This window comes from Erpetoichthys calabaricus, chromosome 5, assembly GCF_900747795.2.
Source record: "Erpetoichthys calabaricus chromosome 5, fErpCal1.3, whole genome shotgun sequence".
Taxonomy (NCBI): domain Eukaryota; kingdom Metazoa; phylum Chordata; class Cladistia; order Polypteriformes; family Polypteridae; genus Erpetoichthys; species Erpetoichthys calabaricus.
This window is the reverse complement of record NC_041398.2, coordinates 170,628,146-170,649,273: the sequence shown is the minus strand read 5'-3', so window position 1 is coordinate 170,649,273 and position 21,128 is coordinate 170,628,146. Positions and strand designations below refer to the sequence as shown.

Below are 21,128 nucleotides of genomic sequence, written 5' to 3'. Positions count from 1 at the left end.
ACTACAAAGACATACAGTGCTGTAATGGCACTGCTTCTTGCATCAGCATGGGAAGGCAGGAACAAGGACAGCATCAGCACTGAGTCAGCAAAAGAAGTAGTACAACATTTCATCATTCAAATGAGCAGGTACTGTATACAATCAACTTGCTTATTTGATACCAATAAACATTTATCACAGGACATGAATCTTTCTTTTAGACTTACACACACACACACAGTGACACCATATATATGTATGTATCTATATGTATTACATATATGTGTGTGTCTATCTTTATATACTCTATAATACCCTACTGTGGCTGTCCGTTTTTCTGTCCAGGATTTCAAATCACCTGTAGCTCGCAAACCGTTTGACCTACTGACCTGAAATTTGGTACACATATACTACGTGACGACTACTGTCCACTTTCAGAGTGATGATTGACCTGCAAGGTTATTCCTCTTTTTATGTTTATTTTATTTTATTGTAGAATCAACTCTCGGCAGCGGCCAGCAGGTCGGCTGTGCGCTGCATGCGTGCGGGCGCCATTCTCATCCCTACCACCTTTGCTGTCAATTCCCCTTCCTCTTCACATCTTAAATCATTCTTGAGGCAGATTGAAGACTTAAGTGTCAGCTTAAGTGAAAAATTAAGAAAAATGTACTAAGTAATTGCAACACAAACACTGACTTAATCATTTTTAACGGGAAAAGATGCCCGACGAAAGAAGAGAAGAAGCGGGCTGCTAGGGTGGAGAAAAGAAGAGCTGCTCAGGAAGCAGCAAGCGCATCAACCTCTGAGCAAACGAATGCTAAAAGTACAGAGAAAGAGGATGAAAACTATGAATGCTCAAGTCAAGTGTATTCATTGCACGTTATCATGCAGTGTGCCGTTACTGGTTCTGATATAAATACTGTAGGGTCATTACTATCACATGCACAATTCCTGTCTTTCTTTGTCCCTAGAATTAATGGTACATTGGTAGCTCTCTTTGATTATATGGCATGCCACATCTTGGTGGTATTCAACCCACCCCCTCTAGCCTTACATGACATCTGTTGTCCATACCAGAATTTGTCACCATGCTTCCCTCAGAGCTCCCCTGTACCACCTACAATTACCTGAAGTGTCTGCCACCTCCATAACGTGTATGTACTGTCAGCTCAGTGTGCTGGAACTGGATCCTAAATGCTACTTGTTTTTTGGAGAAAAGTTTTTGGTATTATTTATGTATTATAATTAGTACAAACTTACTCATAAAAAATATAATTCATATAACCCATGTTCCTGGATTGGAGTGAATAGATTCCAAAATGTATGGATGAATGAATAATTTGCATGCTTTTATTCATCACAGAAAATGAATTATTTATGAAAAAAATTATATTTGTTATGCAAATGAAACAACTGTTTGGCATGTCTTGGAAGCCACAAAGTATTACTTAATGAAAACATCAAGAAGACAATTAGCATTTTCTTTTAAAAGCTGTAGGCAAAAAATAAGTTTGTTAAAATGTGTTTTTTTAATTGTTTTTATGCTTGTAAACTTTTGCTTCTCTCAGCCAGCCTTTACTTTAGTTGTAGACAGGATAAGGTGCTATGGAGCCACCCTGACAACAAAGCAGATATTCTAGGTGATGCCAGTGCAGGTGATTATGCCACAGAGGTATTATCAATACTGCCAAGGTGTAGTAAGTCCTGTAGGTATGGGGGGAGTCATGGTCAGGCTCCAAGAGGGGCGACCAACACTTAAAGGTAAAGGTCAAACAAGAAATATTAGATATGGCACAGGCCAGCAGACAGCACTCAATCCCCATTAGGAGACATATGGGTACTGCTTCACTGGGCTTAGAGTCCTGGCTCTGTAGAGCTAACTAAAAGCCCAGGGGTACAGGGACATAGATCATGGCTGCTAGAGGGAGGGTACAGTTAGGAGATGGAGAATGTGAGAGAGAAAGAGGAGGTAAAGGAGGGGCGCAGTATGCAGATGTGGATAAAAGGACAGACTACCCTATGAGTAGATAGAGGCAGGCCCAGGATGGCACCAGGTGTTGGTTGTGTTGTTTTGTTACTTTCTGCTGTTTGATCCTCCACTTATCCTTCCAGTGTTTTTTTGGTGGTGTCTTTGGCACACATGCTGCAAGAGTAGACCACTTATTTTTATAAAATGTGCAATTCAAAGCGGATCATGTTATAAGGTACTGCATAGGCATTTCATAAACAAATGGTGCATGGCTTTTTATATTTGGTTACCCCATATTAATTCAGAAGACTGCATTTCCAATAGTCAATGTATAAATTGGGCTCATATGGTGAGTCATGCACCTTGAAATGTTGGTGATCAGTAGTATGGAAGAGTCATGAAGCTGGTGCTTAGAAGACTGAGAGCGAGATTGTGGTGTTGGTTACCATTTGTGAGTCAACCTGAAGTATTAGATGAGATAAGTGTCTGAAATGTCCAGAAGGTGAAAACCATCACAAAAGGGTTACAGAGAGACAGGGTAGGAAATAAGAATAAGAAAGAGAAAAGGTGAAACGAGAAGGAAATAAAAAGTGAACACAAAATAGGGAAACTGCAAAAGGAATACAGCAAACCACTGAAGCTAAGCCAACAGCAGAAGCCATGTGGCTTATCATGACTGTTTAGTTTCTAACCATGTCAAGAAGATAATGAACATGCAAATTGATATGCATTTAATGCAAAGTATTAATATTTAGCTTTGTCATATGAAAGGTTTCCATCCATCATTGAACCTGAGTAAATGTAATGAAAAAGATGAAATAAGGACCCATTCTGTCAAAATCCACAGCATTACATCTTCTACCATCATTCTCAACACCGGCTCCCACATGGGACGCGTTTTGAGCCCCCTACTGTATTCTCTGATGACCTATGACTGCATATCTCACAATGCAGATGACACAGTGGTGGTAGAACTTGTCACTCATAGTGATGAGTAAGCATACAGGATGGAAGTGGCTAAGCTGGAGGCTTGGTGTTGTGAAAGTCCAGTCCCGGACACAGACAGGCACACACCGATGGTTACACAAAGCACACATTTATTAATAATAACGTCCACAGCACACAGTGCCCGTGCACCAATCACCCACTTCTTCAAGTCTTCACCACCTCCATTCCTCTCCACCAAGCTCTGTCCTCTTCCTCCCGACTTCAGCTGCCGACTGGAGGGAGGCGGTCCCTTTTACATCCACCCAGACGTGCCCCAGGTGCTTTCTGATGGACTTCCTGCGGCACTTCCTGGAAGGAATACAGAGGACACCTAGAGTGCTTCCGGGTGCTCATGTGGTACACATGAGCACCCGGAAGCACTCTAGGTGTCCTCTGTATTCCTTCCGCCAACACCTCCAGGTGTGGCGGAAGTACTATCGTCCAAGGTTCCACCATCGTTTGGGTGGCCCCTGGTGGTGGCCACGGGCCTTTACAGGGTTGAGCTTCCATGCTCAGACCCCGTGGCCCCCAAACCAGGCAGGGCGGCTGCCCTCTCATGGTCCAGGGGAGGCACAGTCCCTCTCCCTGTCCGGCCAGGTGTGGCGACTGGGCACAGCCAGCCGACCACTACAGTGTAAAGATGATAACCTTAGCATCAATGTCAAGAAAACTAAGGAAATTATTCTCTCCCTCCTCTTCCCCTTTACATCAATGGAGAAGAGGTTGAAATTGTCACCTGCTTCAAAAACACAGACACCACTTGGAGCTACAATACAGTCCATCTGGTAAAGAAAGCCCACCAACACCTCAACTTCTATTCTGACCTCCTCTTACAGTGCTAGTGCTAGGCTAGTGCTATCAGGTTGAGGAACAGCTTCTTTTTGGATACTATTAGAGCAGAGGTTGTCAGACTCGGTCCTGGGGACCCACTGTGGCTTCAGGTTTTTGTTCCAGTCAGTCATAATCAGTGACAACACCTGATAACACTGATCTCATTTAATTAGCTGGTATTTTTATCTCTTCTCTCATTCTACATTCAGAAAAGCACAGCAGCATGATTTTTACATTTACAAGACACTTGGGGGTTCCCCCCTGCTTGCTTTGCTCATCAGCCACTTCGAGTCTCTGCCGCTCGCATTTTGAAGAGGGGGGCTGAACGCACCCCAAGGAGACACGATCGCTGCTCCGAAACCCCCTCTCAAACGGTGATACAATGGGAAACAAATAGTTTTCTTTTTACTTCCTCTTTGCTCGATCAGCTGCTGGATTGCTGCTGCTGCCGTGCCGCATGATCTGCATCTCACATGGTGCTTCAAACATTTAAAAGCCTGTACAGAAGCTGTCTTTGTCATCTACGCTTTGTCTTTTATTTCCGGCCCTGGTTGTGGCTAAATCTTTTGTCAAAAAGTTCTGTCTTGCGAGACGTGAGTTCTTGATATTTTTTAGTTCATCATTTAAAAACGGAATAAAAATCTGAAAATCTAACAACATCACATTAAAGTTCGATAAATTCTGAAAAGAATGATATCAAACATATATATGTAGGTTTTAAAATAAGCCTGATTTAATGCTTGACAAAAAAAATTGACATAAAAACATCTCTGTTGCACTTTTAGAGAGAGAGAGAGGTTAGGAGCACGTGCTGATACAGCACATTGCCGCACCCACCATACGACAAACCAACTCTGGATCCCAGATTAGGACCCGAGTGCAGCCATGCAACGGGTGACACCTCAGCACAACACTAGTTCAGATGAAGTGGAACAGTGTGAGGTTTTTTATGGTGGCTGGAGTGCCAATTCTGCCACCAACCCCTAAGTTTTTCCCTGCAGGTTGGAGGGCCTACATGCAGGGATGGATGCAGATTAACGCCATACCCAGGACGGAGCAATTGCTGGTTAAGGGCCTTACTCAAGGGCCCAACAGGACAGAGTTCCTTTTTGGGATTTACGGGATTCAAACTGGCAACCTTCCGATTGTCAGTGCAGATCCGTAGCCTCAGAGCCACCACTCCACCCAGCACTTTTAATTAAGATTATATATATATAAATATATATACTGTATGTATATATATATATATATATATATATATATATATATATATATATATATATATATATATATATATATATATATATATAGTAAATTTAGAAATATTTCTATTTTTGCTATAGATTTAAATACTTAACTGTCTTTTGTTGATTTCATTATATGTTGCTCTTTCTCTGTGTCATTTGCTCATTGTATCTTAATAATGATAATTAAAATGACCAGAACAGACACCCAGGCAAACTGAATAATGAAAGGACACAAATACTTTAGCGTCAGACCCACTAATTTGTAAATGATGGATTAATTAAACAGAATACCTAGAAAAGTAGAATGAAAATAAAGATAAAACTATTGTTAAATAGAAAATAAACATAAATTTTTCCCATAAAACTGCTTAGTACATTTTATTATATTTTTTTTTTACCAAACTTAGTTTTCTAATGTCTATGCTGTTCCCAAAACACAGAATCTGGGAAATAACAGTTCACTTAATTAGGCCAGGAGTCGAATTAAAAACAGAAGCTGGTTGGAACAAAAACCTGCAGCCACAGTGGATCCCCAGGCCCGAGTTTGAGATCCCCTGTATTAGCCTAATGAATTCAACATCACTAAATCTAATTGTGCACTCAGTGTGACTTATAATACACTTTAAGGGGTGGAGCTAGAGATAGAATTGAGGACTGCCTTCTGTTTCTGGTTCATCCAGAGTGTGGGTTGAAAGGCCAGAGTCAGGTGACTGTTCAACCACAAAATCCTTCCCTGTAAGAGCCACTAGTGACCTGCATTTTTGACATCTGCTTAATCCATTTCAGGTATTAGAATACAGTATAGAACTCTGGAGCAGTACCACCCTTCACCCTGTATCTACACTTTTTTTTCTTCTTCAATCCAAAGTCAGCAGAAGCCCAACACAATCCTGGTCGTTTTATGCACAATGTAGAAAGGATCTTTTTACTGTTACAGTTGTCAACACATTCACCTCTCTACTATATATAGTTTGTGTATGTGTCTGATCCCACAAAGCAATCTGAAAGAGGAATTTCAAGTGTGAAACAATTGAGGAGATGTTAAGGTGTAAGAGGCACACAGAGAGTCACCTTCAAAGACGGGATGCATAAGAGCAGAAAAGAGACAAGCAGGACACCTCAAAATAACAGGGTTTGAGAAGCAGGCTTTACAAGAAAGTGCTCGAGAGAGAGCGCGCAGAGATTCAGATACATGAGCATACCAAGGAAAGGTGCTGAAGGTACACGTAGGGCAAGAGATATTAGTTATTTTTGCGTTTATTCCATTATGTATCTTCAAAAGGTCCCGTGGATTGTTTGTAATGAAATGGCATTACATAACTCTGCTCTCTATTAAATGATTAAATGTTTTGCTTTTATTAACATAAAATCTTTATATATAATCTTCATTTGGATCTTGATCTTTGTTTGTCCGCGAATTCCACGCATGCGTAGACCACCTTCCAGTTCAGTACGTTGTTGTTACTCACAGATGCCAACAATGTGCCGGAATAACGAAAGGGGTGGTGGACAGTGTTACGCTGGTTAGCTCCTGAGGCCTGGTTAGAGAATGAGATTGCCGAAGATAAAAGGTACGTGCCTACATAACATATGAGTGAAAGAAAGACAGTGGGTAAATGACAACGTAACAGCATGTTCTGGAAATTATTATTGTTACGTTGTAGCCGGCGAGTGCTGCACGTTTCACAGTTGTACCCTGGCTTGCTCACATGTCAGTGAAGTGATCCCTATTTATGCTTTAAAGAGCCTGGATACCTATGTGTCCCCCTTTTATAACCATTGCTCCGTGTATATTGCCTTACTCTTTGGATTGCCACAAAGCAACCTGCGAGATTGGAGAAAGGTTGAGAAGAGATTGTGAGAGGAAACGACAGCATCGTGAAAACGAGACGAACTGTGAATGGAGAGAAGCAGAAATGCTCCTACACCACCACATAATTACTATTCGGACAGTGATTCCGAGTAGGCCGTTCCTATCGAATCAATGTCCAAGGGTTTTGTTTTGTAATTTTGTTTCCCTTATAAAAAATCATAATGCTGTGCGACGAAGGGCCCAGTTCACGACTGGCAGCCGCGTTTAAACAGGGAGCCCTTCACAGACAACTTTAACAACGTAGTTGGGCGCACATGGCTAGTTATATATATTTGTAATCTTATGGCCCACTAGCTAGTGGAGTAAATCAGAGGGTTTTATCAATCACCATCTCATCATTGTGGACTAGTGGCAAGCGGTTAGTGTTGCTGCCATACAACTTCATGGACTTGAGTTGATTGCCATCCTCTTACTGTTAGAATGGTGTTTCTACATTCTGTCTATATTTCTGTAATTTTTCTTCAAGATTGTTCTTCCATCAACCAACATGTAATGTTAACTGGCTCGGTGTAGGGGTTTATAAGCATGTATGTCTTATTGTGGACTGTCATCCCATTGATATTTGTTTATCTCTTGTACCCCATGCTGCCATCATAGGTTTCATATTCCATTTGCTTTACTGCAAGCTGCCTAAGTATCCAGGTAATTTAATGTTCTTGATCTGACAAGTAAAACTGTTTCTTCCTCAGGTGTAAAGGAGCATCACATTATGGCCTCTCAGGGGATAGAAAACGACGCTCACAAGATGGAGACTGCACCGACTGCACCTCCGAGCTCACTGTAGCCACCATGCCCTCTGAGATGCCTGCCTGTGCAACTGTAGCCTTATTGACTGATGACCCAGGCCTTGTCAACCCTGCCTTTGACCCCAGTGTGGAAGACAACCAATCGGGCAGCAATGCTGCCCTTCTTAGCCGGTCTGCCACCAAAAAAAGTATGTATGGTTATAAGTGCCTACTTATTTGCGGGGTATGGGATGAGAAACGCTAATAAATGTGACTGAATGAAGCAGATAGCTTCAGAGTCAGTAATTGTTCAGGAGTGATCTAACAGAAATAGAACCAAGAGTGAAGGCAGACCCTGCAATTTAAATGCTGGTGAACAGCAGGCTTTGGAACCACTGGTGGATCACATGGAGAATTTCACAAGTTTTTACCACCTTTCAAAGTTATTTCTTTAAAAGAGACCTGAATGCACAATATACTAGTCTCAGACCACCCACCGATCAAAGTATGGTAGAAATGTCTGATTTTATGAAGCACCATTTAGAATATAAACATGTTCTTTAAACTGAATGCTTTATAGAGGCTTTTCACAAGTCACGTGACAAGTGTTCTGTTTTTAAAAAATTAAAACTTTAATGCTAAAAAGGTTAATGCTATGCACACATTTATGGGAAATTGCATCACAAATTATAGTTATGAGAAACAAATTACAGAATTTCAAACTGAAGATGATTGACATTTTCATTACAGTGACATATGGGAAGTGCAGTCATCTCATGTATGTTACGCTTCTGTTATATTGGCTGGCAAGCCAACGTATGCATAGAATTACTCAACATGAAAGATAAACTATGTTAACATGTTTGATTCAAATGAATTGCCCTATAATTAAAAAATGATTCTCTGGCAAGAACACAAATGTGGACAAAGTGAAGTGCACACAGCTTGGATATTAAGAGCACACTATAGCTTGTTGGATTTGTCTTGTTCAGATTACCCTGAACCCCTTAAAATTCTGCACAAAATCTTTTAAAACCAATCCACTTAGTAGAGCCCCATTAAGTGATCTCTACCTTCTTTCCATGATTCAGTCCCCAAGGGAACATTTTACTGTCAAGTAGTGCATTTCTTTGTGATAATTCAAGCAATTTGTATATGTGTATTTTAGTCAAACAAAAACCAGCTCAAAGTACCAAGCTCCTCTTTCTCTGCTGAATGGCTTCAAAAATTGGACACTTTCATGCAATCAGGCTACCATTATATGTTCCTTCATAATTTTTAAAACTTCACAAAGCATTCTCTTGAAAACTAGTTCACCTAAAAAGTTGGGGATGTGTCAGTCACACTGTAGGAGCTATGGAATATAGCAAAACATAAAATAGCATTCACCAACCTTCTTAGACTAATTCGGGGGGGGGGGGGGGTAATAGTACAGTATGTCTTTATTGTCACATACACTGTGAGGGCAGAGTGAAATTTTTGTGTCACGGTTGTAGGAGGGATGGGGACAAGGAAATAAATACAGGCAGTCAGACAATTAGATGATATATAAATAAGATTAGCAGAAGAATGGCCTACTGTACCTAGTGCAAAACAGAACTGTACAGACATATAGATTGAATTAAACAGTAGTGGGAGAAAGAAAAAATGCAGATGGCAGTACACATGTAACATACGGTAAAGTTAGACATAAACCAGTAAGTGGGTACAGTACAGTACAGGCTGGGTAAGATCAAGTGACCAAGAATTGTGTGACCTATCAAGGTCAACTTTGGGTGCAAAGTAGGAAACGGCTGTGGAGAGAGTGACAGTCCATCACAGGCCACACATGTATAAAGACCCCCACTGGGGCCAGTTTAGTATTGCAGATTCACCTAACCAATATGTCTATGGGACCATGGGACAAAAATCAGCATGGACTGAGGAAGACCTAAGCAGACACAAGATGAATCTGCATGCACTCAAGGAATAACATTCTGGTGTACTTCACCCACTGAGCCACCATGTCACTACTGAGTATATTTCATGTTGAATTCCAATCTGCATCTTTGCTTTCCTGGATTTTTCTTTATTTTTTAGGCAGTTGTTTTTGAAACCTTATATTGTTACAAATTAATTAATTTATTAACAAATTAATACTTTAATTAATGCAATCCACAGATTTGTTTCCTCTTGCATATAGTATAAAGTGTAATTATGTGTTTAAGCTTTAATTCCTACTGAATGTTACAGTATTTTTGTCATGTTTTTTTAATATTGGATTAAGGTAGTTAGGAAAAGGGGAGCCATTGCATGCTCTAGTATGAATATAAAAAGAGAAAGGCTGGTAAAGGTGGTATTTACAAGAACTGGAGCTTTCGTTCACAAAGTATAAGTCAGGAATAAAGCAATTTGATTTCACACGGAAAATAAAATTGCCATAACCCTCACAGTCATTTTCTCTAAAGAACACCCCAACTTTTTCAAGGTTCACTTCATGATTCAGCGCCTCCAGAAATTAAATTCAAGGTTTAGCGATTTTCAGCAGTCTGGTTCATTACGTCAGCTGTTCATCTCTGGGAAATTTCATCAACATACAATTTCCTGTGAAAATAATTCTTTCATTTTTGTTTAGAAACAGATTTGACTTAATTAAAATTTTATTGACTGTGTTGTGCAGGTGGAACACTCTCCTTAAAAACTAGGTTTTTAAATCTCAAACCTAGCAGTAGCCTACTTACACATCTCAAAATAAGCGAGGACAAAAAACCTGAACATTAGAGGAAAATTACTGTACTTTTGAGCTGTACTTTTTCTGACTTACAGTAACCTCTTGAAACACCCAGTTATAAAGGTGCCAAATCATCAAACTAGAGTCTCTGGTACAACAGTAAAAAGGTCAAGTGTATTGTCTGTGGCCCCGATTTGTCTCTCGTGCTATGACCAGGTGGCTTTGTTTGGGAAGAATTTAAAAGGCTACGTGGCTCAGTAACTTCCAACATGACGGCACTGACAGGTTAAACTAATGTGGTAGACAGAAAGGAGCTCAGGCAAGTGTAGAGTGGTGACTCTTTCTCTTCTGCCATCTCATTCAAATCTCAGTTACAAGTGAAATTAATTCAATAAATGATAAAAATCTTTATATATGCATTGTACTCTTCCTTTCTGTCTTTGACCAGAATACAAGTTTTTCATTAACAGACCTTATGCCTGACCTTCTAATCTTGTTTTCTACTTTGTCTGTTGATGTTTATATTTCAAAAATGCCTAATTTCACAACTTGCATAGCATAGTACAAGCTAAACTGTAATTTATTGGTGTATATGAACAAGCCAACACTTTGTGTAAATATGGCAAAAATCACACACCAGTTATTCATTATGTTATTTCAAACTACAGATACATGGCAATTTAAACCAGTAACATCACATTCTTTTAACAATTTTAATTTACTTTAAGTTTAATTTAAAATATAATAGAAGGAGAAAGAAAAAATAAAATTTTCACAAATTTCATTTCTACAAAGTGTTTTGGCCTACACTATGTAAGTAGATGTTTTGTTTTGTTGACCTGTTATCAAGCAGGTCTGACTTTACTCTGCCTGTCTTGTTTTTTTTTTCTTTTTCTGTCCCAACAACCCTCTTTTCATTTTTGCAGTAAGAAACTTTGATCGGTCCACTGTGAGAAGCAGATCTTTCAGACGACTGAATAGAGCATTAAGTGTTCTCAGGAGGACCAAAAGTGGGACAGCGGTGGTCAATGAGAGTGCTGAAGAAAGGGATAATCTGAGGAACGCAAATGCTCCCCAGGAAGGTAGGGCAAATACTTTTTACTTCTTCCCTACTGTACATTGTGGACTTTTTAAACTTTGACTTAATTCACTTTGTCTTAATTGCATATTTAAGTCAATCACAGTTTTGTTTAGCTTACTTTAATAAAGTTTTACAAACCATAAATCATTTGTTTGCAATCCTGTTAGCTAGGGTCTTGTCTCCCATTATGGTAAGCTTCTAACAACAGTTGCTAGTTTTATTATGTGATGTCATGGTCTTACTCTGAATATAAAGGTGGCAATTAAAGGTAACCACTATGTAGAGTGGATTAATACCGTGTTGATCCAGCAAGAATCACTAAAACAACTTCATTTTTTTAGCCAATGCTTTTATCCAGAGCAATGTACAACATCTATGATATAATTGGTTACATTTCCTTTGGTTTTCCTGTGACCTGCTCATGGTCACACGGTGTCAGTAATGGCATTTGAACTCACAACCTCAGGGGTTGAAGTCCAGAGCTTTACCACTACACCACACTTTATCAGAATCTACAAGTTCCTTTAACAATGCAGAAGGAATGCAGCAACAATCTTTAATGACAAATTCTCTCATTGAAGGTTTTGATGAGGTTGGTGGAAAATGTTTAAGACTCTACTATAGAATCTCATACAAGTGAGAAGCTGAAGTGAAATCTGGTGACCACAATGCCGTTCTGTTTATTCTTTGACCATTCATGTCATGCTTCTCTAAAAGAATGAATGAGATAACTTGAGATTTTGATATTTACCTTCCTCTTTAAAAAAAACAGTGAATCTAAATTAGGCCAGAAAGAGTGCATCCCACCCCCTAACCTAGTAAGCAGAACCCATCATGATGAGGAAACAACCACTGCATGGAAGGACCGGGGGAGAGAGCATCTGCAGCGCAATACCTTCCCCGGGACGCTACTGGGCACATCTCCTGGACGTCTGTGGCACCATGGATTCCTGCAGGGCATGCTGGGACTTGGAATCTGGCACAGCCTTGTTGGGTTCCATGGGGGTCGCAAGGGGAAGCTGCAGAGCCCTACACTGGACTCTCACCACACCTGGGAGTAATTGCAGGTCAGATTAATGAGCCACCTGGAACACTTCCAGGGTCATCATAAAAGGAGCCTCCTCACTCCATTTGGAGAGCCAGAGTCGGGAGGAAGAAGGACGAAGCTTGCGAGGGAGGAGTAGAGGCGGAAGGACTGTGAATTGGCAGCTGAAGAAAGGACTGTGTTGTGGTGCTCTATGGACTGTGCTGTAATTTGGGGGAGCAAAGAAGAAGCGCTTCCCCAGTTGTAAAAGAATGTGTGGCAATTTGTGTTTCTGACTGTCTATATCGGGTTAGGTCGGCAGTATGTGCTCCGGTATTCCACAATAGTTACATTTTATAAAGATAAATCAAAAAATTGCAGCCTTGTAGCTTTAACTTCTCCTTGGCCACCAAACCATAATGGTCTTTAGAAATTGTGACATCTAGGTATAAAAGCTAATCTGCCTTTATCCTCTGTTCCCTCTGTTCTGTTTATCCTCTTTTTACTGCCGGACAAAGTTAAAAATCTATGTTAGCAAAGTGGTTTTAATGTTTAATGAAATTCTGATTCAGTCAGGAAGCATGTTGTATAACTAAGAAATATGGTGCAGTTACTCTGTCTACATTTGGCCTTCATTAATAGTGGATAGCTATTCTTCATAGTTAAAATAAAACATTAATAAAGTGCTAAGAGTCGCATTTTAGACCCCCATGTGTAAACAGCAAAGCATGTGAATAAGTGCAGCTCTGTATGAAAGTGCATGTCTGACATACAGCAGAGGGAAATGTGGGCATCGTAACAGACCAGAGGACAAAATGAATGGGAGAATTCACCGATCACACACCAAGAAAAAAATAAACTCAGATGTTTACTCCAGTCTGCCTTCCATCATTAAGAAAAATGGGAACCTACATAAGAGGGTAGTGCTGCTGCTGTTGTTGTTAGCTGGTGTCAGAATTCTTTACTAAAAGGATACTGAAAAAAACCATTAGATGGAAGAGAAAGGACAGCAAAGGTGTTGTAGAGGATGTGAGGAAAAATTAAATTAAAGGAAAAAAATATTCTAGAGGCAGTCTTAACAGGAAACAACCAGCCATATTTATAATTGACACTTATTCAAGTGTCCTTGCATTGTCTGTTAAAAGAAGAGCAGTTGAAGGTTAAGAAGTGCTGGGAGAGATTGAGGGGAGGGTTCTGGTGGGCTCAGTCAGAGTGAATAGATTAGGATGGGGGCTTTAGTTCATTGGAAAGACTATTAGCACAAAACACAAAAAAACTGCAATCCGCACTGTTAGAGTGGCTTTGTTTATACAAATAGTGCAGAAGTTGAGCTTTTATATTTGGAACCTGGACAAAAGACCGAAAACCAGACTGCTAGATTAAAAATTGGCATCCAGGCTCTGAAACTGAAAAACTGCCAGTCCAGATTAAAAAGCGGCAATTTAGAAGGTTGTCCAATTTGTGACTGAATTTGGGCAGACTGTTTACTTAAAATATTTTTTACATAAATGACAAAATAATTTAGTTAATACAGCTACAACATTAATCAGATGGCCAAGAAAAGACTGCGCACATAATGTGTGTATGCTGAGCTATCACAAAAAAAAGATTAAAAGTAACAGTTGAACCAGCTTCTCCCCATCCTCAGGACATGGTTAGAAAATGCTGCTGTCCACAAGGAGTTCTGTACTGTTAGGTCCTGTCCACACGGACATCTGAACTGAGTGTTTTTCTGCCGTCTGTAGTGTCAGGTGAGAGCTAATCGAACACCATGTATTTTTCTGCTCATTGCAGTGAATCAGACCATCCACACGGGCTTTCTTCACTTGCGCTTGGTTGGATTTGCATTCAGATGGCATCAAAAAAACATGCAGCTTTTTCTTGGTGTCAATTTCTGCCATGATCCCAATGAGTACAAAGAAAACATCTTTATTGTATTTACATGTCATTCACTTAACATTCTGGAGGATCGGATATTCAAGGCTCCAAGACAATTAGGAAACTGGGATATGTGGCAGAATCATTCAGCGATGTCAGTCCATAGCTGTTCTGTTGGCTCTGACATGACAAGAGGCTAGAGACACTCCTGTAACACACAAAATGTTTCATGCACAATTTTCTGATTGGTGCACTTTCCCAGTAGGTACTGGAAATGTAAGGAAGAAAAGGATTCCCTGGTTGCCAAAAACCTTAGGAAAAAAAAAACTTAAAAATAGGGAATAATACACACACACATGCGCACACACACGCGCACACACACACACACACACACTCATACACAGTATCAACAAAATAATACTGATAATAATGGAGAATTCTAAACAGTTTGTAGGTTTGTGCTAATGATGTAACTTTAGCAACTATGATGTATTAATGCCAGTGGGTGAGTGCATACGTGAGTACTGTTTGTATATTTGCTTCCTTGAACGTGACAAGTAGTACTCTTCAGGTCTAACACTGACTCATATATTGGTTGACCGGCATGTAATATGGTGTTGTAGCAACTTCAACAGGCAATCAAAACTGAAATCTAACAGTATTTGAAGAACTTATCCTTGCATTTCTTCATAGATTACACAAAAGCTTCCATTCTTCACATGCTGTGTAATCAGAGGGTGAACCCAGTAGCGCTGGCAATGTTTTCTCTGCCTATGTCGCCATATCAAGTTTTACAAGGAGGTCAAGGTTCAGGTCTAATAAAGCCAACTGATCCATATTTCACAAATCCAATGAAGGATGACCCTCAACCCCCACAATTTAAATTTAAAAAACGCTCTGGACTGCCTAATAACTGCTCCCACAGGTACACATACACAACTACAACCCAGGCTGCAGGTTGGCATTTCAGAGGCAAACAAACATGAATGTAAAGTTGTATTGAAGTCAATTAAGCACCACTACAAAACGCAACTTAAACGCCTAGGTCACTCAGAGTGCATTCATCTAACCAAGATTTGAACGCCGGTGTGGATAGGGCCTTATATGAAGATGGTCATTGGCCATCCGCTTTCTTACCCCCCTTCACCTGATCACGGGCTTTAACGGGCAGGTGCAGGAGTTTATTTTTAATGGGATGCCATTTCTTAGTAGATCTCATTCAAGCACCCACTGGTTCAGTTTACACTCATACATAAATCTAACTAATTGTGGAAAAGGGAGACTTTGCCAGAAGGAAACACACAGAGAACATGCAAGCTTCATACACAAAAACAAGACAGAGTGAGCCATAAGTAGGCAATGCAACCTTGATGCCTCATACAAAGAATAGCAGAAGGAATGAACTTAAATTAGCACCAGGATCACAGTTCCTGCTGTCTGCTGCTGCTATTTTGTAGTGAGCATCTCAGCAGTCACTTAATTTGAACTTCAGTAAACTATTCGGCTCGGTTTATTCATTTTTTGTTCACTTTCATCATGACTACCTTATGTTTAATGCACAGAATAACAGCCTGGATTAAATAATACTTTTTTTAGGATTACAGTGTAAACCACTGCTTACACTGCTGGGCTGACAAGAAACAATGACCACAAAAAGACACACCTTGTGAATTCCTGGCAGTATTTCTAAGAATAGGGGTGTTGCCCTGAATATGTTTATGCGCACAATATTGTTTTTATTGTCATTTTAAAGATGCACACTGTTATAGATGAAGTGTCAGTTGATTTGTCAAGTAATTAACTCCCTACATGAGCTTCCGTAGTACACCACAGGTTCCAGTTCTGTCACAGCAGGATGTGCTTCCCACTGTTCGCCTAGCAGATGCATCCATTTTGTTGCTTTCAGAGTGATTAGAACAGGAATAAAAAAAAAAATCATTGTGAATACAGGTAAGATTTTATGCAACATCTAACTCAGTGATACTGTATAGAATTGGGAAGTAATAAAAATCAGCAAAAATAGAAATCGTCACAAAGAAACACAGGGATGAAGGAAACAAAGTACCATAAACTAAAATGAATAGATGAATAACAAGTTCTTGTTTTGTCACACTTGGCTTTAACTCTCTTTCATGCATTGCACATTTTGTCCAACTTTATCTGTAGACAGTTGGAAATAGAAAGATGGATAGATATGAAAGGTGGTGTATAACTTGATTGATAGGTGGGAAAAACACTATATAAAGGATAAATAAATATGGAATGTGCCATAAAAAGTTTGATAAGTGAGGAATTATTTAAGATAGATATGTAAGGCTGCCTCGCAGTTAGGAGACCCGGGTTTGGTTCCCGGGTCCTCCCTGCGTGGCGTTTGCATGTTCTCCCCGTGTCTGCGTGGGTTTCCTCCGGGTACTCACCTCCCACAGTCCAAAGACATGCAGGTTAGATGCATTGGCGATCCTAAATTGTCCCTAGTGTGTGTGCTTGGTGTGTGTGTGTGTGTGTGCACCCTGTGGTGGGCTGGCGCCCTGCCCGGGGTTTGTTTCCTGCCTTTCGCCCTGTGTTGGCTGGGATTGGCTTCAGCAGACCCCCGTGACCTTGTAGTTAGGATATAGCGGGTTGATGAGCTCTAGGTTTTATAGTGCACTGTTAAAACTCAGTATTGCTACTTGGGTTCTGATTGCAAAAATTGAATATAATGTTTCATCTCAGCTACTTTCTTGTATCTACAGAACAATGTCGTATGTTTGTGTTTTCTGCGTGCAAGTGTAATTTCCTTTGATTAAAGTCTAGCTAACCAACTGCTAATCTTATATAAATGCTTCCCTAAATTCTTATTTTATCAGAATTCCCCTATCTATAACATTTGCTTTGCTTTCCAGATGATGTTCACAAGATATATTAAATTGACTCTCACATATAGATTGTCTGTTTCCCACTTTTTAAGGTTTGCAAAATTGAGGAAGAAGGGTAACACTAATCATTAAATCAGGGTGTTTTTGCTTAAAATGTATATTTTCCTCAAGAATTTATAGTATTAATCATTCATGCAATATGCAAATCAAAATTTTCTTTTAGTAATTTTTCTAATAGGTTGTTGTATTGAACATAAGCAGCCATGCTCATACACTGAAGCCAGTCGAACATGCCCTTTTACATTGGAAATACCAGTACATTAGCTTCACTACAATCATTTGGACCTCTGGGACTCAACCATTTCACACTTGATAAGTCTTTATGAATTTAATGGCCCATCCTACTTTCTACTTTTTACTGCTTTCTCTCTTCTACCCTCACCCTTCGCCTTAGTGGCAGTGTCTTTAGGCTCATACATGATCACTCCTGTGGCAGTCCACATGTAGGCTTTAGTTCATCATGTATGTGAAGGTCTCTCGCTTTCTCTCATTACTGCAGCATGTTTTTGCATTAAATATACAGATGCATTAACACTCAACATAAGGTGAAAATGGATCATAGAGTATTGGATACCGGTGGTAGGAGACCATCTTACATTAAACCTCTTAGATTTGGTTGCTTTAGGTCTACAATGTGGGTGAAACTTTGATTTGCAATGGGCAAGTCAAAACAGAGTTATTTCAAAGCTGTACAGGTGTAAGTAACTGCATGACTGTGCAGTTATACATTCGTATGTAAGTGATGACTTTACTTTCATAAAAATATAAACAAAATATACAGTTCTTCATTTTCCAAATCCAGAATCACAGAGTGGCATAGTATATGCTGACAGCATCGCTTGCAAGGCAGAAATTTATCCCTGTATGTGACATCCATCCACCTTGGGGTATACATATTCACAAACCTCAGCATAAATGAGCCACAAATGAATCTTTGGAATGTGGGAGGAAACCAGAGCATATATTATATATATTATATATTATAATATATATTATATATAATATAATATATATATTATTTTATTATATTATAATATATATATTATATATATTAATATCCATGAAACCATCAGGAAAGCATGCAAACTACAGGTAGATAGTGACCAGCCTGGATTTGAACCCTGGAGCTGTGAGACAGCAGCTCTAAAAACTGTGCCATCCTGTATAAAACATACTTTTTAAAATATATACAGTATTTAGTTTCCTTAGTGTAGAAGTTTTTTTTCTTAAACATTTAATTTTGATAGCTGAATTTCTGATTATATTTAGCTTTGAAAATATAGTGAAAGGCTGCCTCCAATGTTATGTCATTGCTTACTATGCATGCTTTATTTTTTATTATATTAGTAATGAAAGTGAATTCAGTCATGAACTTCATTGCTAATCTTTAATTTCTTGTCACCATTCCAGTTTTAGCACTTCCACAGTTGCATCATTTGATCCCTGATGGTGAAATTACAAGTATCAAGATAAACCGCTCTGACCCCAGAGAAGCCTTGGCAATCAGCATTGTGGGTGGAAATGAGACCCCCTTAATCCGTATCCTTATTCAAGATGTTTACCAAGAAGGGGTCATTGCTAGAGATGGGAGACTGTTGCCTGGAGATACAATACTGAAGGTTAGTGCCATGCAAAAATGGAAAGAGTCTCTTTACAAATGTTGTTCAGAATGTTTTCTTTTCCATTGATGATGTAATTTATTGAAAAAGGAGATTATCAACAGTGTAATGAAATGAATTTCTTTGGCATTTGAGACAGAAACAACTATAATTTTCAGGAACTATTTGGCAGCAAATGTTATTCCTGTGAGTCAAAGAAGATCCCTGCCATATTAAAATCCCTGTAAGCACATCAATAAGGTCTCTCCACCTTTCATAATACCTTCAGTCAGCTAATAAAAAGCTCATCACAGTCTTTCCAGATCAGGAGCACTCAGTCCACTTATAATAATGCATCCAGTCACAGACCATCCCTCCTGTACCTTCTCTGATCTCAACATATGCTATCAAGCTGATCTAGATATAGTCTCAGAAAAACATCATTTACTTTATTTTCTGGATCCAGTCACCTGAATGGCTCCTCTGTCTTTCTCATAACCCATAACTGCTCAATCTGATGATTTATATTTGATCAGTCCAAGTAGCATCAACTGTAGTGCTTTAGTCATTAATACTACAAAACAATGAGGGCCCTGGGGTACCATTCTGTCCTCTCTGCACCTACCCACAATGCATGAGCTACGTATACTCCCTCATGGACTCAGAAAAGAACCACCCATTACTCTGATCAAGTTTCCCCCATTTAGCCCAGCTGTCTCAGAATCAATTGTTCAGTCACTCATCTATTTATTTGTTTTCCAAACCCACCCACTTCAATGAAGTTTATTTAACATACTGTAGCTGAGAGCACCAATGATTTTAACTTAATATATTGTTTAAATAAAACACAAGTAACATATGAATTAAACATAAGTCCATACACATTTAACTATGTGCAACTTGTATTGTACATACTAATGCACCTTTTCTATTGCGAACACCTCTCTAAGGCAATTGATAGTCACAATTGTTTAAAGAAGAAGCACATGAAGGTTAAGTAACCTACTCATTGTCACATTGTGAGCCAGAGGTGAGGAATGAATTAGCAAACTTGGTACTTAGGATTCACTTCCATGACTTCACATTGCCTACACATCCACATTGTGGAGGGGGCATAAATTGAGGGTAATGGTGGGTGGTACAGGGGAGCCCTGAGAGAAGCATGGAAACAAACGCTAACAGGACAACAGACATCATGCTAAGGAGGTGGGTTGAATACCACTAAGACGTGGTATGCCATCCATTCAAAAAATGCCATATAGTCAAAGAGAGTCCCCAGGATAGTCATTTTCCAGGGACACAGAAAAAGACTCTGACAAGTGCTAGTAGCGCAGCTCTTACACAGTACAGGTTGGTTCTTGCTGTACATATACATTTTCTTATTCTCTTTTTCTGTTAATGATAAGTATGTTCTGAGATATTTCAGGTAAAGAAGACGGGAGTTTGAGGTATGGTAGTCATACTCAGACAAACATTGTGTTACATATTGATTAGCACATGCAAGTAAGAATTCTACGTTTGACAATGACCCCATTGTGAAGGACAAGCTACCGAGGGATACCTTCCCCATAAAAGAAAGAATAATATCTGGGACCACCACAACAAACTTTAAGAGTATGGATGTAAGACTTCCAAAATTATTACTGACCCATGCTGCGACTTAAGAAACTTTTCCATTCACATAGCAAGCTTGAATTCAGGAGGCAAGTCAGGATAAGAGCTTGACTATTGTGAGGAAGAGAATCTAGAATTTGGGAAGAGAAAGTCATGAAAGTGTAATAGAAGAGCTTGATCCCTAATGTATTTCAAGTGGTAAACAGGGGGGTTGTCTGTTCAGTAAGACCAAGAGAGGCAACAGATGCTGACCTTTTACGTATTATCTGTGTTTATCCCACCTTAAACCCTAATAAACTTTTTATTTTGGAATGTCTGATCTCCTTGACAATATTTTGGGTTCAAGGAGAGTGCCCCCAACTTTCACAAAATATACATTTCTCTTAAACTAAATAACTAATTTCAACACTATCTTCAATTAGGAGATGTGTTGAATTTCATTAAAATGTTAATGGCACTTACCTGCATTATGCATTAGTCAAAAAGTAAAAAGAGGAACATTGCATCAATACCAGTATATCATCTCAAATACATTTCCAAATTACTTATTCAGTTGTCTTTCCTAGCCATGTTTATTTTTAATAATGGGTCATGAGGGCCAGAACCAATATATACTTATAGAAGGGGCCTCAGTTGCCTCAAAAGCTTACATATTGTAATCGGTTCAGTTAGCCAATAAAAGGTGTCATTTTGCTTG

At 39.3% G+C, this 21,128-nt stretch overlaps 1 protein-coding gene across 3 annotated transcripts in view; it reads left to right on the top strand.

The window, feature by feature from the left end:
* The window catches only part of lnx1 (ligand of numb-protein X 1), a 282,952-nt gene that overhangs the window by 210,898 nt on the left and 50,926 nt on the right, over positions 1 to 21,128 (top strand). For all 3 annotated transcript variants that reach the window (XM_028802221.2, XM_028802223.2, XM_028802224.2), the window contains 3 exons: positions 7,576 to 7,820; positions 11,248 to 11,403; positions 18,630 to 18,838. In XM_028802221.2, the coding sequence (XP_028658054.2) occupies positions 7,576 to 7,820; positions 11,248 to 11,403; positions 18,630 to 18,838 (610 nt within the window). The remainder of the gene's footprint in view (positions 1 to 7,575; positions 7,821 to 11,247; positions 11,404 to 18,629; positions 18,839 to 21,128) is intronic.